The sequence below is a fragment of the Pseudonaja textilis genome, chromosome 2 (genome assembly GCF_049901715.1).
Source record: "Pseudonaja textilis isolate UNSWEBS1 chromosome 2, rPseTex1.2, whole genome shotgun sequence".
In the NCBI taxonomy this organism is placed as follows: Eukaryota; Metazoa; Chordata; class Lepidosauria; order Squamata; family Elapidae; genus Pseudonaja; species Pseudonaja textilis.
In genome coordinates this window covers 63,023,339-63,046,227 of record NC_141991.1, presented here as the reverse complement: position 1 = coordinate 63,046,227, position 22,889 = coordinate 63,023,339, and the positions used below count along the sequence as shown (strand labels likewise).

Genomic DNA, 22,889 nt, shown 5'->3' with positions numbered 1-22,889 from the left:
TTTTTTAAATAAATGAACAAAAATAAATATACAATATTCTTCCCCTCTCCAGGCATTCAAATCAAAATTTACAGGTAAACAGTGCAATAACTTGCTAACACCATATTTCCCACATTTATATATACCTATTATAAATCTGCAGATGGCCAATGATTATTCTGCTTTCATTTGATGTCAATTTATTCATGTTTAGACTGATAACATTCCTTCCATGGGTTATTGCACTTTAGCAACATACCATGCCCCACTGCATTTCAGTTGAATGATTTTTCACCAAATACCATCTTGAAGGCAATTCAGAATTTTGCTGGGTTAGTGTTCACTTAAATTGTGGAACATATAATCTTTTATACATATGCAAAGTCTGTACATACTTGAAGTTCCCACACCATTGCAAAATAATTGGCTCCCTTCTGCAAAAATTCTTTTTAGAGTAACAGTTGCTGTTTTCTTTTGCACTTGGAAATTTTGGAGGAAGTTTCACAATTATAATGCCTCATGAATTGAGAGTAGATTCCTCCATACCTACCCTTTCAAGTAATGTTTTTTTAACTACATGCTCAGAATGAATTCATTACTGTGGATAACAAATTCCTTATATTTCTCACTATCAGAATAAATCAAAGATTATTTGCAATTAAAAGTATGTGTATTTGCAAGCATAATTAACAACGTCTTGACTACTATTGATGAACAGTGTTGCTACTTGGCTTGGTTTGGCTTGGTTGAAGTCAATGCACTGTCATTCTGAACTGGTTTCTGGAAACATGTTTGCTCATTGTCTTCTCTCTATCAACTCCCTTCTCCCATTCCATCTTCCATCTCTGACACAATTTGCAGGAGAAGATCTAGAGGAATTATCCCATGAAATTCTTCTTTAGCTGCATGTAGCATCTTGGCTATTGGACCATATGGCAAAGAATTGATGAATCGTCCCTTAATAGTTTTCCTTTTTCTCAATATTATTGGACGCATACCCTATATCTGGATTAGAGTTTTTAGCAATATGTAAACTTTGCTACTGTTATGGTGGTGGCACAGTGGTTAGAATGCAGTACTGCAGGCTACTTCTGCTGGCTGCCTGCAATTTGGCAAATCAAATCTCACCAGGCTAAAGGCTGACTCAGTCTTCCATCCTTCCGAGGTCGGTAAAATGAGCACCCAGATTGTTGGGGACAGTATACTGACTCTGTAAACCTTTTAGAGAGGGCTGTAAAAGCACTGTGAAGTGGTATATAAGTCTAAGTGCTATTGCTACCCCCATTATCATTAATTGCATGAGGCTCTGGGGATTTCAGATTTGTCTGTAAACACCTCTCTAGCCAAGAACTTTTTCTGTTTTATTCTCAAAGATTATAGATATAAAGGAGAATGAAAGGAACAGCAAGGAGAGGTTCCTGGGTTTATTTTTCCCCGCTTAAATGGTTTGCTTACACATTGGTATTGTGGATGGTTGGTGAATGCAGGTAGTCTTTGTTTAACAACCATTCATTCAGCAATTATTCAAAGTCATGATAGTCCTGAACCAGTGATACTTATGACCAGTCTTTGAAGTTCTGACCATGCCAGTTTTCCACAAGCAAAGTCAATAAGGAATCCGACAGGGAAGGTTACAATTTGCTCTGTGAATTGCTTTTTCCACCTCCTCCACATGGAAGCAACTGCTCCCAGCTCCACTACATTCACTCCATGCCTTACCTGTCTGTCAGCAGCACTGGGACTTGCTTAAGGACCCATAATCCTTAAAGATGACAAAGGAAAATGCCAGGATTGCCATCGCTAAACAACGTGGTCACATGACATTACACTTTATGACTGCATTGCTTAGTGCTGGAAAATCCAGTTCCCATTATCACTGGTAACTGAGAAATCTGTAATCTGGTAATCTGTATAGAGAACATGCTAGGGTTTTTTTTAACACAGAACTTCAGTGAATCCAAGCACAATGATAGGGTGTAGGAGTTGACCTAAGGAGGCATTGATCGTAATGCAGCTGAAGGATAGAATCAGCTTTATTCTTAAGCTAAATTAAGCCTATTAATTCCATATAGGATATAGAGATAATATAGCAAATTTGAAAGGGGAAAAAATGAAATGTTTACCTGCATACTCTGGGAAGCAGATAGTCAAAGGACTATGGATGATCTTCTCTTCAAAAAGATCCTTCTTGTTGAGGAAAAGAATGATGGAAGTATCTGTGAACCACTTATTGTTACAGATACTGTCAAACAGCTTCATACTTTCATGCATCCGATTCTGCCAAGATAGAGAACATTCTCAGCCCAAAAGTGAACATAGAGCGGGAATATTGTTTTTATAATGTTTAACTTAAATTAACAAAAAATCTTTTCCTTATATTTATTGAACACCTCAGAAAATGTTTCAGAGTGACTGATGTCAACTTCATTATGCTGAAAGCATACTTTGGCATATGGTAGAGGCTTCATCCACTATTATTTCATTTTGGTTTAAGATTGATGTTGACGATTTGGGGAAGATGAATATGGTTTTAAAATTATTATGTCAAGAAGTATGGCTTTAGGAAGGACAGAGCAGACTAAATAATACTACCTTTTACATGGACCTACAATGCCACCCTGGATTTATAAGCATGGACTGGTACAGGCATTTGCTCTTCACTTATATACTGGTTTTCTCTATTGGTGAAATGGAAAGGCTGAGCAATCTTACCATGCATGTTCAAGGGACAATATAATGCTTGCATTAAAACCTAACTTGTTTTCTATATGTTCCAGATGTTTTTTGTCCTTTTACTTTTTATCCTTCTATTTGTTTTATCTTTTTGCAATCTTTTTGTTAGTTTTATATATTAACAAAATGTGAAAAATATTATTTTACTTATTTTTTGAAAAAAATATTTACTTTATTTTAATTCATGTTAGTTGCCTTGAATATTCATGTAAGTAGAAAGCATATAAACTGGACAAATCAGTAAATACTCAGAGAAAGTTAATAGGTACTCAGAGAAAGTTAATAGGTTTCCTATATTTCATGTGTAGTAAGTACCTGGAGGTTTAAATCCCCATGCACTCTTCAACCAGCATCATAAAGAAATATTACACATTGCTATTTTATGATGTTATAGTCCACAAAATGAAGTGTAAATATTGTGAATAACATTGAGTAATTGCTCTAAGTGGTGCAGCCCTTGAAGACACATGGATATTACAGTGGGAACAGAATGAAGCAAGCAATGATAAGTAACATCAAAATATCCATATTGCAGTCCTGCTACATGAGCTGCCCCCGTTGCCAGTTAGCTTCTGGGTGCAATTCAAGTAACGCTTGACCCCTATATACATTACATGCCACTAGGCCTAGCACCTAAAGACAACTATAATGTCTCTGATTGTGTCTAGCCATCTTATTCATTTCAACAGCTTGCTTTATGTCTCAGTTAAACAAACTCATCTAGCAAGACACAGGAAATTGTCCTTCTGTCATCACACCTGCCTTTTGAAACAACACCCTTCTGGAGATCCAAGTGATCCTACCTTACACACTTCTATACTGCCTCTAAACGCTTGTTTTCCTGAGACCTTGCATTAAAATGTTTCAGGATTGCATGATTTAATTGTGGGGTGGGGTGGGAGGAGATGATGTTGTTATATAAAGTATCTTTGTTTTATATATAATGTGGTTGACTTTTTAAAGTTGTGAAGCCACTTGTAAGTTTAGAGTTGGGCAGACTAGACATTTGACAAATGAATAGGTCAGATACAGTATCATCCTTGCGCACAGACAATTGAATCTCCAAGTGACACAGGAAGAGCTAGTAAAAAAAATTCTGCACAATAGACTAATGAGTAACTGCCAAATCAATGTGGAAAATACTAAGCTTGAGGGATTAGTGGTTTGGCTTATTGTATGACAGCTTCATTTATTATGATTGTATCGTTACCATTTCTTCATCTTCTGCCAGAACTAAGTCATAGGCACTAAGAGCAACACAGAAGATGATGGCTGTAACTCCTTCAAAGCAATGGATCCACTTTTTTCTCTCAGACCTCTGGCCTCCCACATCAAACATCCTGCAAGCAAAATTAGAGTTACTGATGTCAAATCCTGCAGTAACTGCAGAAGCACCACAATCACTGAAAATTAAAAAGGCCATTTATAAACATGGAAACAAAATGTAACTTTGAAGAAATCAATGAATTTTCATTTACTAATGATACAACAAAAAAACCTGAAAGATAAATCTATAGCTGGTACTGTTTTCATATCTAACCCCACAAATATTTAAATAAAGACAAAGTTCTCATTGAGTCAAGCTTGTCTCCTACTGACTTTGTGGACTTGTCTATGGCTTTTCCATGGAAACCATATAGCATACAGGATTTTCTTTTTCTGCTTGCATAACTTTTCAGTTGAAAAATTTGGAAGTCATCCCTCCAGTTTTCAGCCCAGGTATTCTCAAGTAATTTCCCATCTCATTTACTAATTAGGCTTCAACTAGGTTAGATTTGAGTCCAAAAAATTATAAATCAGGGGATATTATCAGTAAGAGAGTCTAAAATTCTTGAAGAAGGTCCACTATGCAGACTAGTTGTTTAAACTGGGATGAAATTCTAGGATTTTCTCTGTACTATGAAAGACATGAAAGAAAAAAATAACATTTAGGAGTATTTGTTGATTTATTTAAAAGTGGAATGTTTTCTTCAGTTATGAGGATAATAAAGAATTCATATTTGGAAACTACACTTTGGCTGTTCGGTATACTGTTGTTAAAGTCAACGAAGTCCTCTATTCAGCAAAACAGAATACTAGGTAATGAACTTCAAATATAATAATCTAATTTTTCCAACTCTATTTTGATGCCCTTTTAAATATCTTAAGGTGCATTGAAAAACTTATTTGGGGAGTAGGTGAGGGATGGGGGAAGAATACCCAAAAGGATGAAAATATGCATGAAAATATGGATTAGCAACAAAGCTAAGCAGCAATTGAAGACTAATCTATCTAGAAGGCTATCAAACCAATTTAACACAAGGTAATATTTTTTCCACTTCACCTGAAGTTGTTATGCTTGATGATATCCTGCATTTTATGAAACATGAAACTCAGCCTTGAGGCATAGAAAGAAAAATAAATGACTGTTGCTTCTTGAATGTACATAATTCTAAGAATTTTCTTTTGAAAGGCAACTGCACAAAATGGTCTTTTCTTAAGAGTTTTGTATCAAATCAAAGGGATTGTTTAGGTATTTCTTAATGCACACATTTAAAATTATATTTAAATGCCTGCCTTGTTTTATTTATCTTCGAAAACAGCCCAGACATCAACATAGAAAGCGTAACAAAAGATCAAAATATAAATAAATCTAAACCAAATGTACACAGTAATCAGCTGGAGGAGTACATATTAAATATACCCAGGTTCAGCAGAATTCTTAGAAGAAAAATAAATAATTTGTACAGAACATGAAAAACAACAAAAGCAACTAACTTAAACATCTGTTTAAGAGCCTATCCTGGATCTGAAAGTCTCAAATATAGGGGGTTCGGCAGCTTCCCTTGAATGTAATTCCATTCATTCCTGGAAAGAATCTGCTTTAAAATGTCACCATCTGAAACTTGGTCATGACTGCCTATTAACACCTGCAGACATCTGTAATTAGTTGACGTTTTTATTTTTAATATCAACAGTATCAATTGAGAATCTAGGCTGCTCCTCTCAAATTTCATATGCATATTTATAGAAGCTAATTTGAACACAATATTTACTCAGTTATGGCAGTAGACTATTTGCCAAAGCATTTCTGAATTTATGTTGCATCTTCCAACCTTGGTTTGTGGAAAAGAGGAAATTGTTTTGTGCTAAAACTGCAGAAAAGTGTGTGGGCTGCAACACAGTAGATATGACTATAAATCAAGGAATTATTTTCAATGGTTGTGTGGAGGGGAATCTTTAATCTCCCTAATGGATCAAGAAATCATATGATATTCCATGTTGCTTAATGAACAGTTAAATTGTCTAGTAAGAATTTAAAAAGGTCCCTAATGGATTAGAAATTACCCTTTATAATTTCGCTAGATGACTTCCCAATTAAGCTTTGCATGATTATATATCTTACGTTCCAAAGCTGAAATGTTAGGTCCAGAATTCCAATGACTGCAAGTAAAAAGCATGGCAAATTGCCCAACTGATGTCACAAGAAGGCATATTCATGCTTTAAGATTCAAAAGAACAATAAGATTTCAAAAATAACTCAAGTAAAATATTCAAACAACGAAAATTAGCAAGATAGTCAGATAGATCCCCTCCACACACACACACAACCCTTTTCATTCATTGAACATAAAGATAAGCAGAGCAATGTTTTTATGTTAAGCTACTTAGTGGTACAGAGAGGAAGAAAAAGAAAAGTAGCCATATGCACCTAGGAAGTTATAACCAAAGAAAAGAAGGAAGGAAGGAAGGAGCCAGCTTAGCCACTATTGAATAAGAGTATTGACCCAGCTATACTTGGAATCTTGCACAACTGGATGAAATTCTGATTTACTTCCCCACACTTGCAATTGCTCAAAGGTCTGTAGCTGAAGGGAGTGGAACTGATTAGAACATTTTCTTTAAGTACAGTAGTGTTTGTTGAAAATGGAGAGGAAAGATGGAAGAAACAGTTCATGTATGCATACTTATGCAATATTTACTTGAGGGTTAAAAAAACAAAGGCTGTCTCAAATGTCTTTAACTCCAGTAGATATTAATTTGACATAGTTAAGCAGAATACTAATCCAGCTATATCTGAAGTGCCATAGGAGATTTTATTCTGACATATGAAAACGGACTACAAACTGTGAAAAGCAATTTATTTATGAAAGTTATCCTCAGTTTTTGCAGAAGTTAATAGTAACTATTTTCTCATGATATTTAGTATGATTCGGTTTATATTACACCTCATGACACAGAGTATTTCATTTTGCAAGGAACATCTAATACTAGAAAGCAGAGAGAAGGGAGAGGGAGAAAGGGGGCGGGGAGAGAACAATATATCAGACTTGACTGATTATGTGCCATCAAATTGTTTTTTTATCTCTAGCAACCACACTGATCTTCCCCATGATGAATACTATCCATAGAATTCTCACTATAATATTTTGTCTATCCGTGTGCAAAACCACATTCACCTGATAGCCCTAACGTCCTGGAGAAAGACTAAAGTAAAAAAAATGCATAGCAAAACAACCCTGAAGCACTATTAAACACACACTGCCTAGAAATTCTCAGTAATGGGGTGGAATCAGAAAGGCCCTGAGAATTGGCAAGGAAACTGCTGTGGGTGAGCTTCTTACCCTGCCAAAATTTTCTGTATGAATACTTGCCACTTGAAACAGTGTCTCAGAATAGTTTCCTGCCAGCCTTAACATGGCTGTTGAGACAGGCCACCGACACTAAGGAGCAAGCCAACCATTCAGTTGAACAATGAGAGGAAGCTGGGTGGGAATTCCATTTTTAGGCAATCAACTGACATGTAAGCAAACACTACCTTCCTCCTGACAAAATGACACACAGCAGGATTTTAATAAAGCCATATCAGATTCTCTACAGTTAAGTTTTCAACAGCTTTCCCATATGTCAGGGAGATGGGGAGGCAGAAGAATCTCTTCCACAACACTCTCTTTGTTACCATTATTACCAAAAAGTTTCTTTTCCCCACAAATATTGTTCTGAATACTCTTCAATACTTCCTTGCCAGTGAAAAAAATATACTAAAGCAACTTAACCAATCTATAATTCTCAGAAAAAAAGTGTTTTCAATATATATATAAAAGTGAAAGACCACTCAAGTAGCATCATGAAATCTCCAGAACCATAAATCCTACAAACTTGAAATTTGGCATGTATGTTCCTCTTGGCTTCTAGGTGCTAGCTAAGAAAGGATTTTTCAGATCATTAGTATTTCTTAATACAATAATTAACATGCTCTGATGCTAAGGAGTTCTACTCCCCCTCCCCACCTGAAAAGAACTCTGTTCCAATTGCCAGTTACCTCACATTCCGTTACCTTAGTAACTCCACAGCCATTTAGGTGACTCAAGGACACAAACCTCCATGTTGCCTCAATGACTCTCTAAAAGGATGCAAACTACACTTCCAAACAGAGAGCTACTTTGGCATCAAAGGTTGTAGTATTTTTATTACCCACCATCCAATCAGAGCTGAAGAAGCTCCTTGGATGAGAAGCAAAACATCTTCAACAAAAAAACCAGAAAGTCCAGTTGCCTCCTAAAAAAAAAACACACATTTGGGACAACAGTTGGAGGATTTTACAACACTTTTGATAGCTAGATAGCTAGATGAATGATGGATAGATAGAAAGGAGAGGAAAGGAGAAAGGAAAGGAGAAAGGGAAGGAGAAAGGGAAGGGAAGGGAAGGAGAAAGGGAAGGAAGAAGGGCAGGGGAAGGAAAGGAAAGGAAAGGAAAGAAGGGAAGGGAAGGAAAGGAAAAAGGAAAGGAGGAAGGGAAGAAGGGAAGCCTGAACGGTATTCATGCAGTTCATTATACATATGTCAACTGATTACTGTTGGTTTTGGGATGGATAACCTTAAACTGACTCCCCTGAGAAGCATGATGTTTAAGAGTCTCCTAATAGCATCCTAGTAACCACACCTAATCATAATTTAAGTATATTATTTGGCAGTATGCATACTTCATACCCCCGATTCTTGTGGGGAACAACTCTTCTGTTTCCTGACCTGTATTCCCATGATGTCCTGTTTTTCTTCTGTCTACAAACTGTCCTGAATTTCTCTTGGCGTTTCTGAATTCAAAATCTTCAAACTAGCAGCCTGAGACATTAGCATAATTTATGAAGCATGCAACCTTTCTTTGAACTCAAGTCTTTGTTACTCTCTCTTTAAATTACCAGCCCTTAGCTCTGCCTCAGCTACTGGGGAAAGATTTACAACATGCTAATCAAAGCTCTCAGACTTGTAAATTGCTTTACTTTCTCTTTGCACCAATCTGGGATACAACTTGGGGAAAAAACTATTCTGCTGGGGGACATGAATAGATATACTGGAACAAGTTTACAAGAGTACAAAAAAAAAAAAACTGGGCCACTTAGAGACTCAAGAATGAATAATGAACATCTGCTTAGAAAAACAAAGGTGTGTATTTCAAAAATGCCTGAAGCAGAATTTTTTTTCATACATACCCACAGGAAAGAAATGAATACACATCTAAAGGCATTATTGATTTTAACTATAACATTTTAAACATTAATGGATATAAGGATAAAAGAGGTTCTGAATATGAATATAACCTACTTTTTAAAAATTGGATCCAGAGTACGATCTGGGAAAAAGAAATGGGCATGAAAGAAAAGGAAAGAAATTACTGTGAAAATGCAGTGACTGCAACAATAGAAAGTATGAATCTTGTATGAGAAAGTTTTAAAAGACCCAATGAAAATAATAAAAACTAAACATAAAGAAAAAGGGTATTGGAACAGAATGTAAGGAGAATAGCACTGCAGAGTGACACTAAAATCTTGTAGTTAGGGAAGCATACTAAATGGGGTTGAGTGGAATAATGAAGAGAAAGAGGCCATGAAGGAAAGGAGAAAATGTAACTCAGAATTCTGCAAAAAAAGAAGAGATATTTTGATAATATATATAGCAATTAAAAAAAGATAATTATGAAGAATTTTGTCAAAGAAAGTAGGTAACAATTAAGATAAAAAGAAATGCAGAATGATTCTGATAAGGAAGAAAAATGGCTTTAGAAATGGGTGAAGAGAATTAACCGACGACGCTCCAGCAAATTCACAGAATTAAAAATAATAATTAGGAATGAAGCTAAGGTAAGGAAACATTGGAGACCTGCAGGGGAATTACAATGTCAGAAAAATGGAATTAATGGGGAAAAAATGGAAAAATGGAATTAAAACAAATGTTATAAGTACTAATGTCCAAGAAGAAAAAAATGATGAAAGGAAATCATAGATGTTGTAAAGTATTTAAAAATGATAAAGCTGCTGTTACAGATGACATAGTTCAAGAACTCTTCAAATATAAATGAAGTTTGTTGAAGGAATGGCTGCATAACTCATTTACATGTGTGTGAAAACTGAATCTATGAATGGTGAGTAAGTGTAATACTATGTGGGGAGGGGGAAGAATCATAAACTAGGCAACAATCAGGTAAGAGGCATAGTAAACATCTCAGAAGGAATCCTTCCTAGTTTCTTGTATTGTAAAGGTAAGTGAGGAAGAGATGTACATTCTCGACTACTTGCAAAGCTAATAGTAAAGCTAGTAGTCTCCTAATGCAAACAGAAATATGCACAAGTGATTTCAAAACCTAAAGAGGCATTAGCTCATTAAATATAGTTGAAAAGATGGCAGAAATCTAACTTATAAGATTATTATAAGCAAATTTTCTGAAGAAATTTTCCTTATTTCAGAGGAAGGATTTGCAGGCCACATTTTTGCTCTTCAGCAATTTTAAATGACATTTAAATCTAATATCATAGATTAGTTGCAGCACAATTTTAAATTGTATCATTTTGCACTTCATCATAGATTGAAACCCTTAATATTTTCCATCTATGACAAATTTAAATCCACCTGCAAAGAACTGTATCTGTTCCCAAGTCCAGATAAAGGAAGAGGCTTAGTTTCCTGTTTAGGAACCATAAAAACAGGCATGAAACTCTGGGAATAGGGGGAAAAATGCCAGACTGAAAATAATGTTAACACCTTCAGACCTGTATCAGCAGAGTCAGATCACTGAGGTCAGGATGGTGATGAAATACATCCAGACAAAATGCAAAATTATGAAATACTTTAAATTGGCTGCTAGAATGTCTGAACTTGCCTCCAAATAATAATAGTTTGTGTTTGGTATAAAATTTAAATTGTGGCATTATCAGAATTGTGACTTCCTGGATCCCAAATTTCCACATGAAATGTGCTACTCTGCAGGCTAGGATCTTGCAGAGTTGTTGGCTTTGTTTGTAGACTGCGTTGTTTCCAAAAATACTGTGAGCTTTTAAACAGTCTCGAGTTGACCAGCAGTTTTGTCCCTTTTAGTAATAATAAAATCATATATAATTACAACTTAGGCTTCCACAGGAATATGCAGAGATAACGCGAAAGAACAATTCTGTGCATAGTTACAAATTATCCTGAATTCATTACTTAAAATATTTTAATCTTATTGCTGGTGACTGGAATGCTCACGCTGGCAGTAATAGAAAAAGGCTGGGAATTACTGAGCAAATGACAATGGCCTATGCTGCTTACGATTTGCTGTGCTAAGTAATTGGAAACAGCTTATTTCAGCACCCACTAAAATATCAATTAAGATAAAGGTCACTCGGTGGAAAAGATAAATCAGACCTTGACTATTTTCTTAGCAACTGCTGGTTCTGAACATCATTCATGGAAGTCTGATCAATGAGAGACTTTGATTATGATTCTAACTGTAATCTTTTATGTGCTGTCCTACAACTGAAATGAACTGCTCCTAATACAGCCACTCCCAAATACTATGAGTGAGTGAAACTACAAGATCCTACTTCCAAACAATTGATCCAAATAATGCTCACCAACCAATCTGCATCCCTGAATATCCCGAAGATGTAAACAACTAAATGCTACAGTTCTCAGAAATAATTAACAAAAGCACCAAATAAATGTTTCTATATCATAACAGTAAATGAGAACATGGATTTCAGTTGAATGCCTAACATGGTAGACAAATAAAATAATGTATTGTAAATCCAATGATACAATACTGACAGCCTAATAAGGAACTCTACCCCTGCCTGAAAGCAGTATGGTCTACCTAGCATTGCAAAAGAATTTCAAGAAACTACATGTTTCCATAAATATTGCACTTTTTAGACTATAGTAACCCTGCACAGATACATTTCAAAGCTTTCATGACAACATCCAAAACACAAATGACACTTTTACTGTATATGGATAGAATTGAATTGATTGAGTCACTGGCATGAATACTCCCTGTTCCGGAAGAAACCACCACCACTTCTTAACTGTCCAGATGGAACCACTTAAGAACATGAGCTCAGGATCTGTGAAATAAAAGCTGTCACCTATCAATTTAAAAAGTTGGAAAACAACTGATGCAGATGAAATCACTACAGAATCACTAAAGATGGGTGGTGATACACTAAATTGTCAACTTATTCCTCCAAATGAACTAACATACTGAGAAAATAAAGACAATTTTAAAAAATCACATTTTCAACAAAGAAGTCAATCAGATGTGCAAGAATTACCAGGGGATACCCTGGTATTAATTACAAACAAGATATTTAAGAAAGCAATACAACAAAGTTTTCAGAAATTGCCTCAGAAAAATAGGCTGGCTTCCAGTGGGAAGAGGATGCTGTGAACCAAATATTTGTATGTATCAGCAAATACATGAGGAATGCATTAAGTGTGGAAAGAAATCATCCTGAGTTCATTGACTTTGCAGCAGCTGACAGCATGCATCAGCCAGTGCTATGAAAAGTACTCATAACACAAATTATACTGGCTAAAATAGTACATCTCCTGCAGCAGGTATAGGTAATCCTCAGTTAACAATGGTAATTTGGACCAAAATTTCAGTTCGACAAGTGATGTGGTCATAAACTGTGACATCATGTGACCGCATCACTTAAGTTATGGCAATCCCAGCATTCCTTGTTGCCATCATTATGCAAGGTTCATGGGTCATTAAACAAGTCCCAGACAGATACCAGCAAACCAACAGCAAGTACATTGTGGGCAAGGTAAGGGTGGTGAGGCTGCTGAGTTGGGGAAGGTGTGTGAGTGCCCCGCAAGGCACAGTATGAACACGGCTGAACAGGCAAGCTGCTACCAGGTAGACAGGTATGAGTGACTTACTGGAGCAACTAGCAATCTTCCCTGCCAGCTTTTCTAATGACTTTGTGACTTTGCTTAGGTGAGATGTAATTCCAAGGTGTGAATGACTATGTGGGAGAATAAATTAAACTTAGATAAATGGATTTACTGATTTCAGCAGTTGGATTTCATGATTTGGGAGACAAATGTATTTTCTTCATGGTGAGATTTCTTTTGGGGAATCAGGCCACTGATATAGAAAGAAATCTCCTGATTGCACAATTTAGAAAGTGCCTCAATAGTTATGTGGTTGGATTTTAAATACTAATTTGGTTTCATATTTTAATTTTGTTTTTACATATTTTATTGTATATTTGTAAGCCACCCAAAGCAATCAAGAAAATGAATGGCTCGTAGATCTTTTAAATAATTAATAACTGTAATATGATTTATCACAGAGTTTCCATAAATGGGAATCTAATCTGAGTGTCACTATTTAATGGGAGGCTCACCTCAAATTTATAGTTTTTCAACTTCAAAAACTGTCATCCATCCATCTTGCTGTCAGCTGATAATATAGTTAAGAACATGTATATATCTTTAGATAATATGAAAATATGTACGTGCAACTATAGTAAATGTGACTTTTAATAAGTGCTATAATGATATAAGTATCCTGCAAAGAAAGGAAAATACTATGACAAGCCTGTTTTCAATAGCCTGGTAATATCTATCAAAAACTCCATAAAAAAGGGATGTTACTGACAAGAGAAAGATAAAACACTCATCAGAAGTCGTTTTTGGAGTAATAAGGACCTACCCTTCTTGAGACAAGGAATATTAATGGAGAGAAACCAGCCAAATATTGGTGGAAAATATAAATGTTACTTTTTTAATGAAAATATTTCATAATGCTCATTGTTTTTTATTGAAGGATTTCATTTCTATATTCCAGTGAATGCAAATTTAAATGTAGCTTAGCGTAAGGGCAAAAGACCAGAATAATTTCAAAATAATTTCCTTTCCTTGGCCCGTCTCACACAATGTACCAAGTCAAATGAAGATAAGAGCCATTTGCTCACATCAACTAATTTTCTTCACTAAAATTACCTATTTTATTTCCATTCTAGTGAGATATGGGAAATAAGTTTTTTTAAATAACTTTTAAAATACTTCTTGTAATAATGATTTAATACATTCTCTAATGCAATTTTTACCTGTTTTTCCTTTAGCATACTCATTTAAAATGAGGCTGCAACACTTAACTCTTCTATATTATTCGCACAGGTTTTGGGACGCATTTTGCCTTCATCTGCATATCAAACTGTGCCAACTGTTCCGTATGAAAAGAGCCTGAGTTCTGATCTTTTCATTACCGAGTATCATTCATAAAGGGTAAACAACAATCTTCATCCTTTCCAGAAATCTTCATCATTACTAAACAGCTAAGATTGTCAAGGATATCTCAATTCGTAGCAGCCCGTTTAAAGCTCGAAGCAGGTGAGGAATGACATTTCCATATACATCATTCATTCACATGCAAATATACCTAATGGTTTCAGCATAATTGTTGGGACATAAAAGTTATCTTTCCTGCTTTTGCACTCATGCCCTCACAAGCCTGTCTCCTCCTAGTAGGTTTAAGTAACAATGTCCAGCAGTTTAAATATTATATAGGTCTCATAAATTACAATATTCCCCGCAAGATGCATATAACATGGTACTTTTGCATTACATGCACAGTGAGCCAAAATCCAACTTTATCCTTTGGCTGTAATGAGTTCCTTTTGTCAAAGAAAATAAAAAGTACAATTTTATGAACTTACTTGAAATGCAAATCCTTGAAGGTAAAATGAGTCTCTACAATGCCTGTAGTCTTCACTCTGGTTCTCAGCACATCTTGCTGAGTTGGAATATAATCCATTTTGGCTATCCTCTCCAAATCATTCAGGTAGCTGCAAAAAAATAAATAAATGGGGGGGTTAACAAACTATGTTACCTGATGTCCTCAAGATGTACTAAACCTTATACCAGCAGTACATGATATCATTCGTAGCTAGCATAGCTATTATCTCATACCCTGAGGAAGGCTTCTTTAGAAAAATGAAAACTCAGAAACTCGCAATGAACAGATAAGACATATCCATTGGGTGGGGTGGGGTGTGTGGGAGAAAGGAAGGCAACAGAATAATTATCCTTATTCCATGTGTCTTAATTCTCACAATCTCTTCCTAATCAGTTTTCCGAAAGGTGCTTTTTCCAAAAGGCTTTTCTTGGGTTTTTGTTTTTTTTTTGAAAACATTTCACACCTCATCCAAGAAACTTCTTCAGTTCTAACCTAAGAAACTAATTTCAATTCTAACTCCCTAATCCGTTATTTCCATGTGAATGGGGACTAGCATGCTCACTGTGTATAAAAATCAAAGATGAAAAACACAAAGGGACATTTTACTATGCATGGTGAACTTGCGAAAAAGCCAAGAAATTCTGAATACAAATATATACATATGTATACGTATACATATACATACATACACACATACATGGAATGTTAAAGCTTACCATTGCAAAGAAATTGGGACTAATGTATATTTAATTAGAAAATACTCATGGAAGATTTTGTATATGGTAATGGCAGAAGATTATCACATGCACAAAGATGGAAGAGATTTACTTTGTCCCGTCCTAGTTTATGGAACTCTTATCCTCTCCCACCCCCAAGCCCAGAGGTATGAATGATCCCAATTTTATTCGTTAATATTCTATCAGGCAGCTAAGGCAATTGAGAGACCCTCTGGCCCCTAATAGCTCTAAATCACAACAGTGATCTATATTTAATTTGGGGGTTTGCTGTAGACTACCTAGATTCTTCCAGGATTGGACTGACTATCAGTGTTGAAATAGGAGAGAGGAAAATAGAATCCTACATTACCACCTAAGATATATAACTCTCTCCAAAATCCTTCTAAAATGTTCCTACCTCAAACCTACACAAGAAATCAGTTCCCCGCCTCTCACTTGTAACCTCTGATAGTATTTTTAGAATGAGACAAAAGCAAGTACAAGAGATGCAATTACTTTAATACAAGAAAGCTATTACATGAAGTTTGACAAATGTCAACTGATGTTCGGGCCGCCATTTTGATACAGGTTCCATGTTGATAAAAATCTTAAAAGTTGTTTCTGAATTGTAAAATGACTAACATTGTATCATTGCACATGTTATAGTTCAGACTTTGTAATTTTATAAAAACAGCAGAGGAAGAAAAGGGCACTAAAGGGGAAGTTCAATTTTGGCAAAAATGAAGTAGTGTTATAATGAAAGAAGCTGTTTTGCACATTGTTGTATTTCATTATTCTGAACTGTGCAACACTTGGAACTAGCAGGTGCCCAACATTCTTGAGAAATATACCCAGGTCTGCAGTCCACTCATCCACCATCATTATTTTAAGTCAGTTATGGCTGCATAATAACATACATTCGATAGAATTTTCTGGGAAGAGGAAAATATTCATCACTATGGCAACAAATCAGAGAAAATGTGCAAATGCAGAAAAAATTTATGGCTACGTGCCATTTAAAGGCAAAACAGCACAGCCTTCCTTTCTAATAACAAAAGGGAAGTCTTTAGGGAAAAGTGAGGGGACAGTTAGTGGAGCGTTACAAACAGAAAACATCAGAATAAGGGAAAAAAGAAAACCTCTCTCGAAGGCCAGGGGCGAAAAGTCCAATTTGCCAGTGTCGGTTTTTTCACTTGCAAAGCAGGAGGAAGAAAAACAAGGTAGTCACCCAATCAGAAACCCTTGAATATACTAGTTCTTTAAAGTTTTATTTTGCTGTTTCATTTTTATATTTCACAGAAACATTGATTGTAATCAATGCACCTATGAAATATGAAGTGCGGCATGAAAATAAGATCAGGGAGCCTTGTCAAACAGAAAAAAATTTAATTTCTTTAACCAGTGGTGTTACACTCAAATGGAAACAGGAACATTAAATCATACATGAGGACCTCTGTGGGCTGCACAATGACTTAGAAAACTACACTTGTTTATATATTCCATTTTTAATACATCAATACATTAAACCAGATAATAACCAGGTAGAATACACTGTTTCCAATATATGTGAAGGTGTATCTGTATTCTCTCTCTCTCAGCTTTGTTCCCTATGCCATCCCATCTGGTAAACTTGTAAGATTTGTTTCGCCATGTACATGTATACATCCGAACTAGACTGTTTGTTTCCCTGTGTCATATAATATATGCATAATTTTGTATTTATTTATTTAGTCATGTTTATATAGTGTATATTAGAGGTGGAGACCCTTTGAGAGCTGTAAGCAATTATTTCATTTTAATGTATGCCAATTAGTGTACATTCAAATAAAGTTACAGTCTATGTATAGCAGACCTTGACTTACAACTGTGATTGACCCCTGTGCTGTCCAGCCAGTTATAGTTAATGGGAATTGGATAGTTAGTTAGGAATTGGGAGCTGTCCCCTTAAGGGAACGCATCATGGTAAATGTAGTTAAGGTATCCTGGGAAATGTAGTTCATGTGATGTGGTCACATCTGTAATCCTGATTGGTTACTGAATTGACCCTTGGTGGGTTGGGGGAGGTTTCTTCGCTCTTGCTCGGACCCTAGCTTCATGCTAGCCTCTCTCCTTTGGCTCCACTACTATGGGATGAAATAAGGGATGGAAAGATTACTATCATTTTACACTATGATTTCAACTATGCAAAGAACTGGACATTAGATGCATCTCGACATAACTGAGAGTTACCTTGAGGATACCTAATATAATCCAATAAAAGAAACTTTGTATGGAAGAATTTGTAGAGTTATCTATCTGTCTTTATATTCAGCAAATGAATTAAAGGACAGGATTACCCCAGAATTAGTGTCATAAGTTGTGGCTGGGTTAAGTCGAGGCAACATGTGATTGACCATCTTTTCTCATGATTGTTAAGTGAACACCATGGTTAAATGATTCCATTTTCCCCAACTGGCATTTTTTTTACCAAAACCTGGAAGTAAATGCCATAAATTGGCAAAAAAAAAACCTATGATGTGACTGCAGGATGTGACAAACAACCATAAAGATAATATAAACTAATTCATCACTAATAACTGCAATCAGTATTCTGTAAGAATTTAAAGGCCTGTCCCTCCCTTCCTACCTTCTCTGATATTATAATGACAGAAAAAGAAAAGAAAAAAAGTATTATAAACAAAGGCATTTACCACCTCTCCTTCATTTTGCTCCCATGATTCTATTTTAATTTGTTGCATTTTGAACAAATTTAGGTTATTAATAAGTTTATAATTGAAAGTTTTATAAAGTTAAAAAAGATGCAGACCTTGTGGAGCCTATATTAAAAAAAATGGGGGGGGGAACTAATTCAATCTGCTTTGGAGGAAGGAGAGAAATTAAATCTTTTGGGGAGGGAGAAGAGAAATGAATGTTATGTTTGGAGGGAAATGGGGATTCAACCTTTTTTTGAAATAAACAGAGATTAATTGAACCTGTTTTGGAGAAAGGTGCTCCTTCATGTACTGAAGGGTCTGGAATCCAGACCAGGTTGGCTATCAGTGCAAGGCCGCCTTCCCAAGGATTTAGGCTAGGCAGATGTTGCTTGACGGTGATTAAAGGTATCATCGCAGGATGTAAACTGTTCCATGGAAAGCTGTCTTTTGCAATTGATTGGTGTTGATTCTGTCAATCCAAAGGTGTTCAAGTGAGGCTCCAGATGTTTTGGGATTGGGATTGCACTGAAAATGCCTAATACTATTGATAATATCTTTGTTTTCTTTTGCTATAGTCATTCTATTTGTATTTGTAGGTCTTTCTATTTTGTGTTTTTCTCCAGTTCTGCAGTATCATTCCAGTACTGCAATGTCCACTATCAAGACTTTTTTGTCTTTCTAATCAACAACTGTTAAATCTGGGGTGTTGTGCTTGTCTGTTTGAATTCTGAAGTCATGGAGCATTTTATTTTCTACATGTTTTATTACTTTGTTTGTTTTGTTCATCAGTTTTTGTTTGCAGGCATATACTATTTCTTGCAGATATTCCAATGCGCTATCATTACTGCTTTGCCACTAGTTAGCAATTTGAAAATTGTTGGTAAGCAGGTAATTCATCTGTAGTTGCTCCTTTTCTTGGCTCTTTCCTTATCAGGTAGGTTTCACCATATGTTAATCCATCTCCATTTTCACCTCTTTGCAGCATGTGGCTGCAATTAATGCTTCGCAATGAATGGGTGTAGACTAGTTAGATGTTTCAACCAAAAGCCATGCAGTTCATCTTCTCCTGGTGCCGTCCAAGTTTTGGTTATCCTTGCTCTTTTTCACACCATTTCTGCAGTTGTTACAAATGCTTTCGTTTCAGCTTATTTTTATACTAATCCACCTCCTTTATCCAAACTGTGCTCTTACTGTATATCTTTGTTCCATACATACACCCAGAACTGCACTGTTTTTTCTTTGTCAAGTGCTAACTGATTCACTGCAGTCTCTCCATTGATGGGATTGATAGAAATGTTTTTGATATTATCCCAATAAATTTATTTCCATTGCCTCAAAATTGAACATAAATTAAGCAGTTTTAATGCTTTCCAATTCTCATTCTATTATTGCCCAAATTATTTTATTATATATTATCATTTTATAACAGAAGATTTCTGGCCAGCTCACATGTTGGTCCTAAGTCATTTTGGGTTAAAAGAAGATGGAAGAGTTGCAATACAAAAGATTTGACAGAAGAAAAATGAAACACTCTACCAAGTCTGTGGTCCAAATTCTTCCTCTAACAAAAAGCAGATAATAACAATGTATTTGAAGATATATTTGTACTTAATTATTCTTTCTCGACCGTCCATCAGAAATTTTCCATAAGACTGATCAACTTTTGAGACATTAATTACATTTAGTTTATATAGATATATAAGATGTGTTTGTTACATTAGTCTCTCCTATGCTAATGCTGAGAATTGTGGGAGCAGAAAGCCAGAAGTTGCAATACATCTATATGGTACCACATTGGAGAAAATTATCTTCTATAATGCAGAAGTAAGCCTTTAATAAAACATAAAAACATATGTTTTGTTTTCAGTTTATTAATGCATTTGATCAAGAGCTTTTGGTCAGGAATATAGATAAAAATCTATGAAATGTAATAGGCATTTAAAACATTATAGTCTTTCATAACTATTATTGAGTACAATTATACCATCCATATTAAATAATCCTCTCTAATTACAGATGTTCTGTTTTCCTCAGCATGCTCTAAAAGCTTTGTATGTTTGTACATTCTGCACCATACTGTCCAAATTGGCTTTCTCTGGCAGGATCACTGTTGTACTCTGCAGTGAGTCATCTGCATACACAGCAGTACAGAAACCTAACATTCTTGGCTTGTAAATGTTGCCATTCTATTCTCTTTTTGAGACTTCTTCTGTTCTAGCTTTTTTCCTCATTTTGAAAGCCTAGGCAACAATGGGTTTAACAATCCAAACAAAACTCTCTATAAAAAAACAGCACGGATCACTTACAACAGAAATCAACAAGTCTTAGCATGAACAACGTCAATATTACGTTATTAATATATGCTGTAGTTCATTAACTGATATATTATTAGTAATTATATTTTAAGCAGGTTGCAACATGGCTAAAATCCCGAAGAAACTATAGCATCTTTCTTATATTGCTATTTAACATGGAAAGGACAAGAGACAATGGATGAAAAATTCAATTTGCTTATTATGGTGATTACTACAATTAAAATTATTAATATGGCTATTCATGTTAAAAGAAAGGAGAGGAACTTCTATTAACTCAAAGCATTTGATAGATTCTACTAGAAAAGCTGACAAAATATGAACTGAACTATGCTATTACATAAATGCACTGCCAGTTGAACTACATACCCAATGAAATGGAGGGAAATGTCAAAAGGTATACCACAGACTCAGTCCTAGGTCTTACATTGCACAAAGTATTTATTATTTGAATCTCAGTTAGAAAATATGAGTATCAATTTTTTAAATTACCCAGTGATAAGAGAGAGAGTAAATAACTTAGCAGATAATATCAAGGGTTCAGTAAGATCTTGACAAAATGTAATACTGGGAAAAACGCAGCAATATGAATTTGGTCTAAGGGTCAAATGTAAAGTCCTATACTGAGGTAGGAGAAATCCATGTTGTATCCAGTTAGTGACCATTTTGCTATATGACTTTGTGATTGGAATGGAATGCAGCCGCTGAACAAGGAGAGAGCATGTAGGATTTGTGGAAGCATCATCCGGAGCAGTAGTGGATGCCTTGGTGGATCACAAACTGAACGTGTTAGTTGCAAAAAAATATATAAATGTATTTGTAAGCTAAAACAATAGCATATAGTGTTAAGATCAAATTACCATACTTCATTTTGCATTGGTCACATTGGAATATTGTCATCTAGTCATCTAGAACATTGCATCTGATTCTGGGCATGGTATGTTAAGAAGAAAATCATCAAACCGGAAGACATCCAGAATATAGCAACCAAAATGATAAGGGGCCAGAAGACATGAGGAACAGGGTAGAAAATTAGACTAGATGAAGACTAGACAACACTAGAAGGCATGCTCCAACACATTCTATTAGTTACATTCTATTAGTTCTTCCTGACTAAAAGCATTTGTTAAGAGTCACAAGACTGCTTGTATTAAATATTGCTTCATGTTACTTTGCAAATCATAAAATGTTTCAAACCAGCATGATAGGCAAAGATAAAAGACATTGAATAATCTCTGAACAGCTTCTTCAAACTAGAAGCAAACAAGTCTAGATATAATAAAGGGGCTCAGTGTTTTTATTAGCTGTATCTTTTGCAGCTTATAGCATTAGCATAGCCAAAATGTACAAGATAAATAATTAAACCTTATAGAGACACACTACCCACATACACTCCTGCATATTTGATTATAACTCCCCATCTCCCATCTATGTTGGATGAATGTGAGGGAATTGTGTGATGTAATCAAAAATATTTGTGGGATGTAATCTAGCACATCTACAGAGAATCAAAGTGGTGAAATTTGACTTAAATGGCAAACTCCTTAGAGCAGAAATCTTTTATTTGTTTGCAAAGCTCTGAACATTCATGTCAGCACACAAGAACCAAAAAAATAATATTAGCTATCTTTTTAAAAAAGGATAACACCTGATCATCTCTAAGTGGTGGGGAAAGGGAAAAAAACAAGCACAGGCTATAGGCATAGATATACAGAGATGCAATTATTAAAGGAAAACTGTAACCACTTTCTAATGATTACAAAACAAGTCATGCAAGAACAAATGATTTCCAAGCGGGAGATTTGGAAAGCCACAACCAAAATGATCAGCACTGCATCAAACTAAGATATTGAATTTTTTTAATAGAACCAATGTTGTGCAGGGAATGGTATCTCCACTTCCTACTTGGGAACCCTGTACATCCAAAAATCTCAGTGGGGCATTGAATTACATTTTTATACCACAGCCTGCATGTGGCAGGATAGCAATGAATGAGCAATAAAGTGTATTTGTGTGTCTCTCTCTCTTTTGCCTTCACCATTCTTTCATCCTTTTTATTTAGCAAATGACTGGCTAGCAACATCTATGTGCCCTACACAGATACTTTTGCAATGAAAATTATTAAGAAACACGATTGACTGCCAAATAAAGTTCTTCAAGGTGCAGAGTATATAAACTTGAAAATTTAAACTATGGAGAAAACCATTTTTTTTCCTGCAGAACAGGTAAATTCCATGGCAACCAGCAAATTTGTATCTTTAAGCAGAGGTCAATAGGAAGTTTCTGCTAGCTAGTGAGAAATGCATAATAGTGTTGTTCATCCTGAGCAGCATTTTTATTTTATCCATAATGCAGTCTCACAGCAAGATATGTGGCAAAATAAATAAATAAACAAACAAACAACAAACAGCTATTTATTTATTTATTTTGCTACTTATCTCGCTGTGAGGTTGCATTATGGAAAAAATAAAGTTGC

The 22,889-nt window shown here is 35.3% G+C and overlaps 1 protein-coding gene across 1 annotated transcript in view; it reads right to left on the bottom strand.

The window, feature by feature from the left end:
• Nucleotides 1-22,889, bottom strand: part of GNAI2 (G protein subunit alpha i2) — a 108,454-nt gene that overhangs the window by 5,391 nt on the left and 80,174 nt on the right. Inside the window, exons 5-7 of the mRNA XM_026725631.2 lie at nucleotides 14,673-14,801; nucleotides 3,923-4,052; nucleotides 2,103-2,256 (exon numbers count right to left, since the gene is read on the bottom strand). Coding sequence (XP_026581416.1) covers nucleotides 2,103-2,256; nucleotides 3,923-4,052; nucleotides 14,673-14,801 — 413 coding nt within the window. The remainder of the gene's footprint in view (nucleotides 1-2,102; nucleotides 2,257-3,922; nucleotides 4,053-14,672; nucleotides 14,802-22,889) is intronic.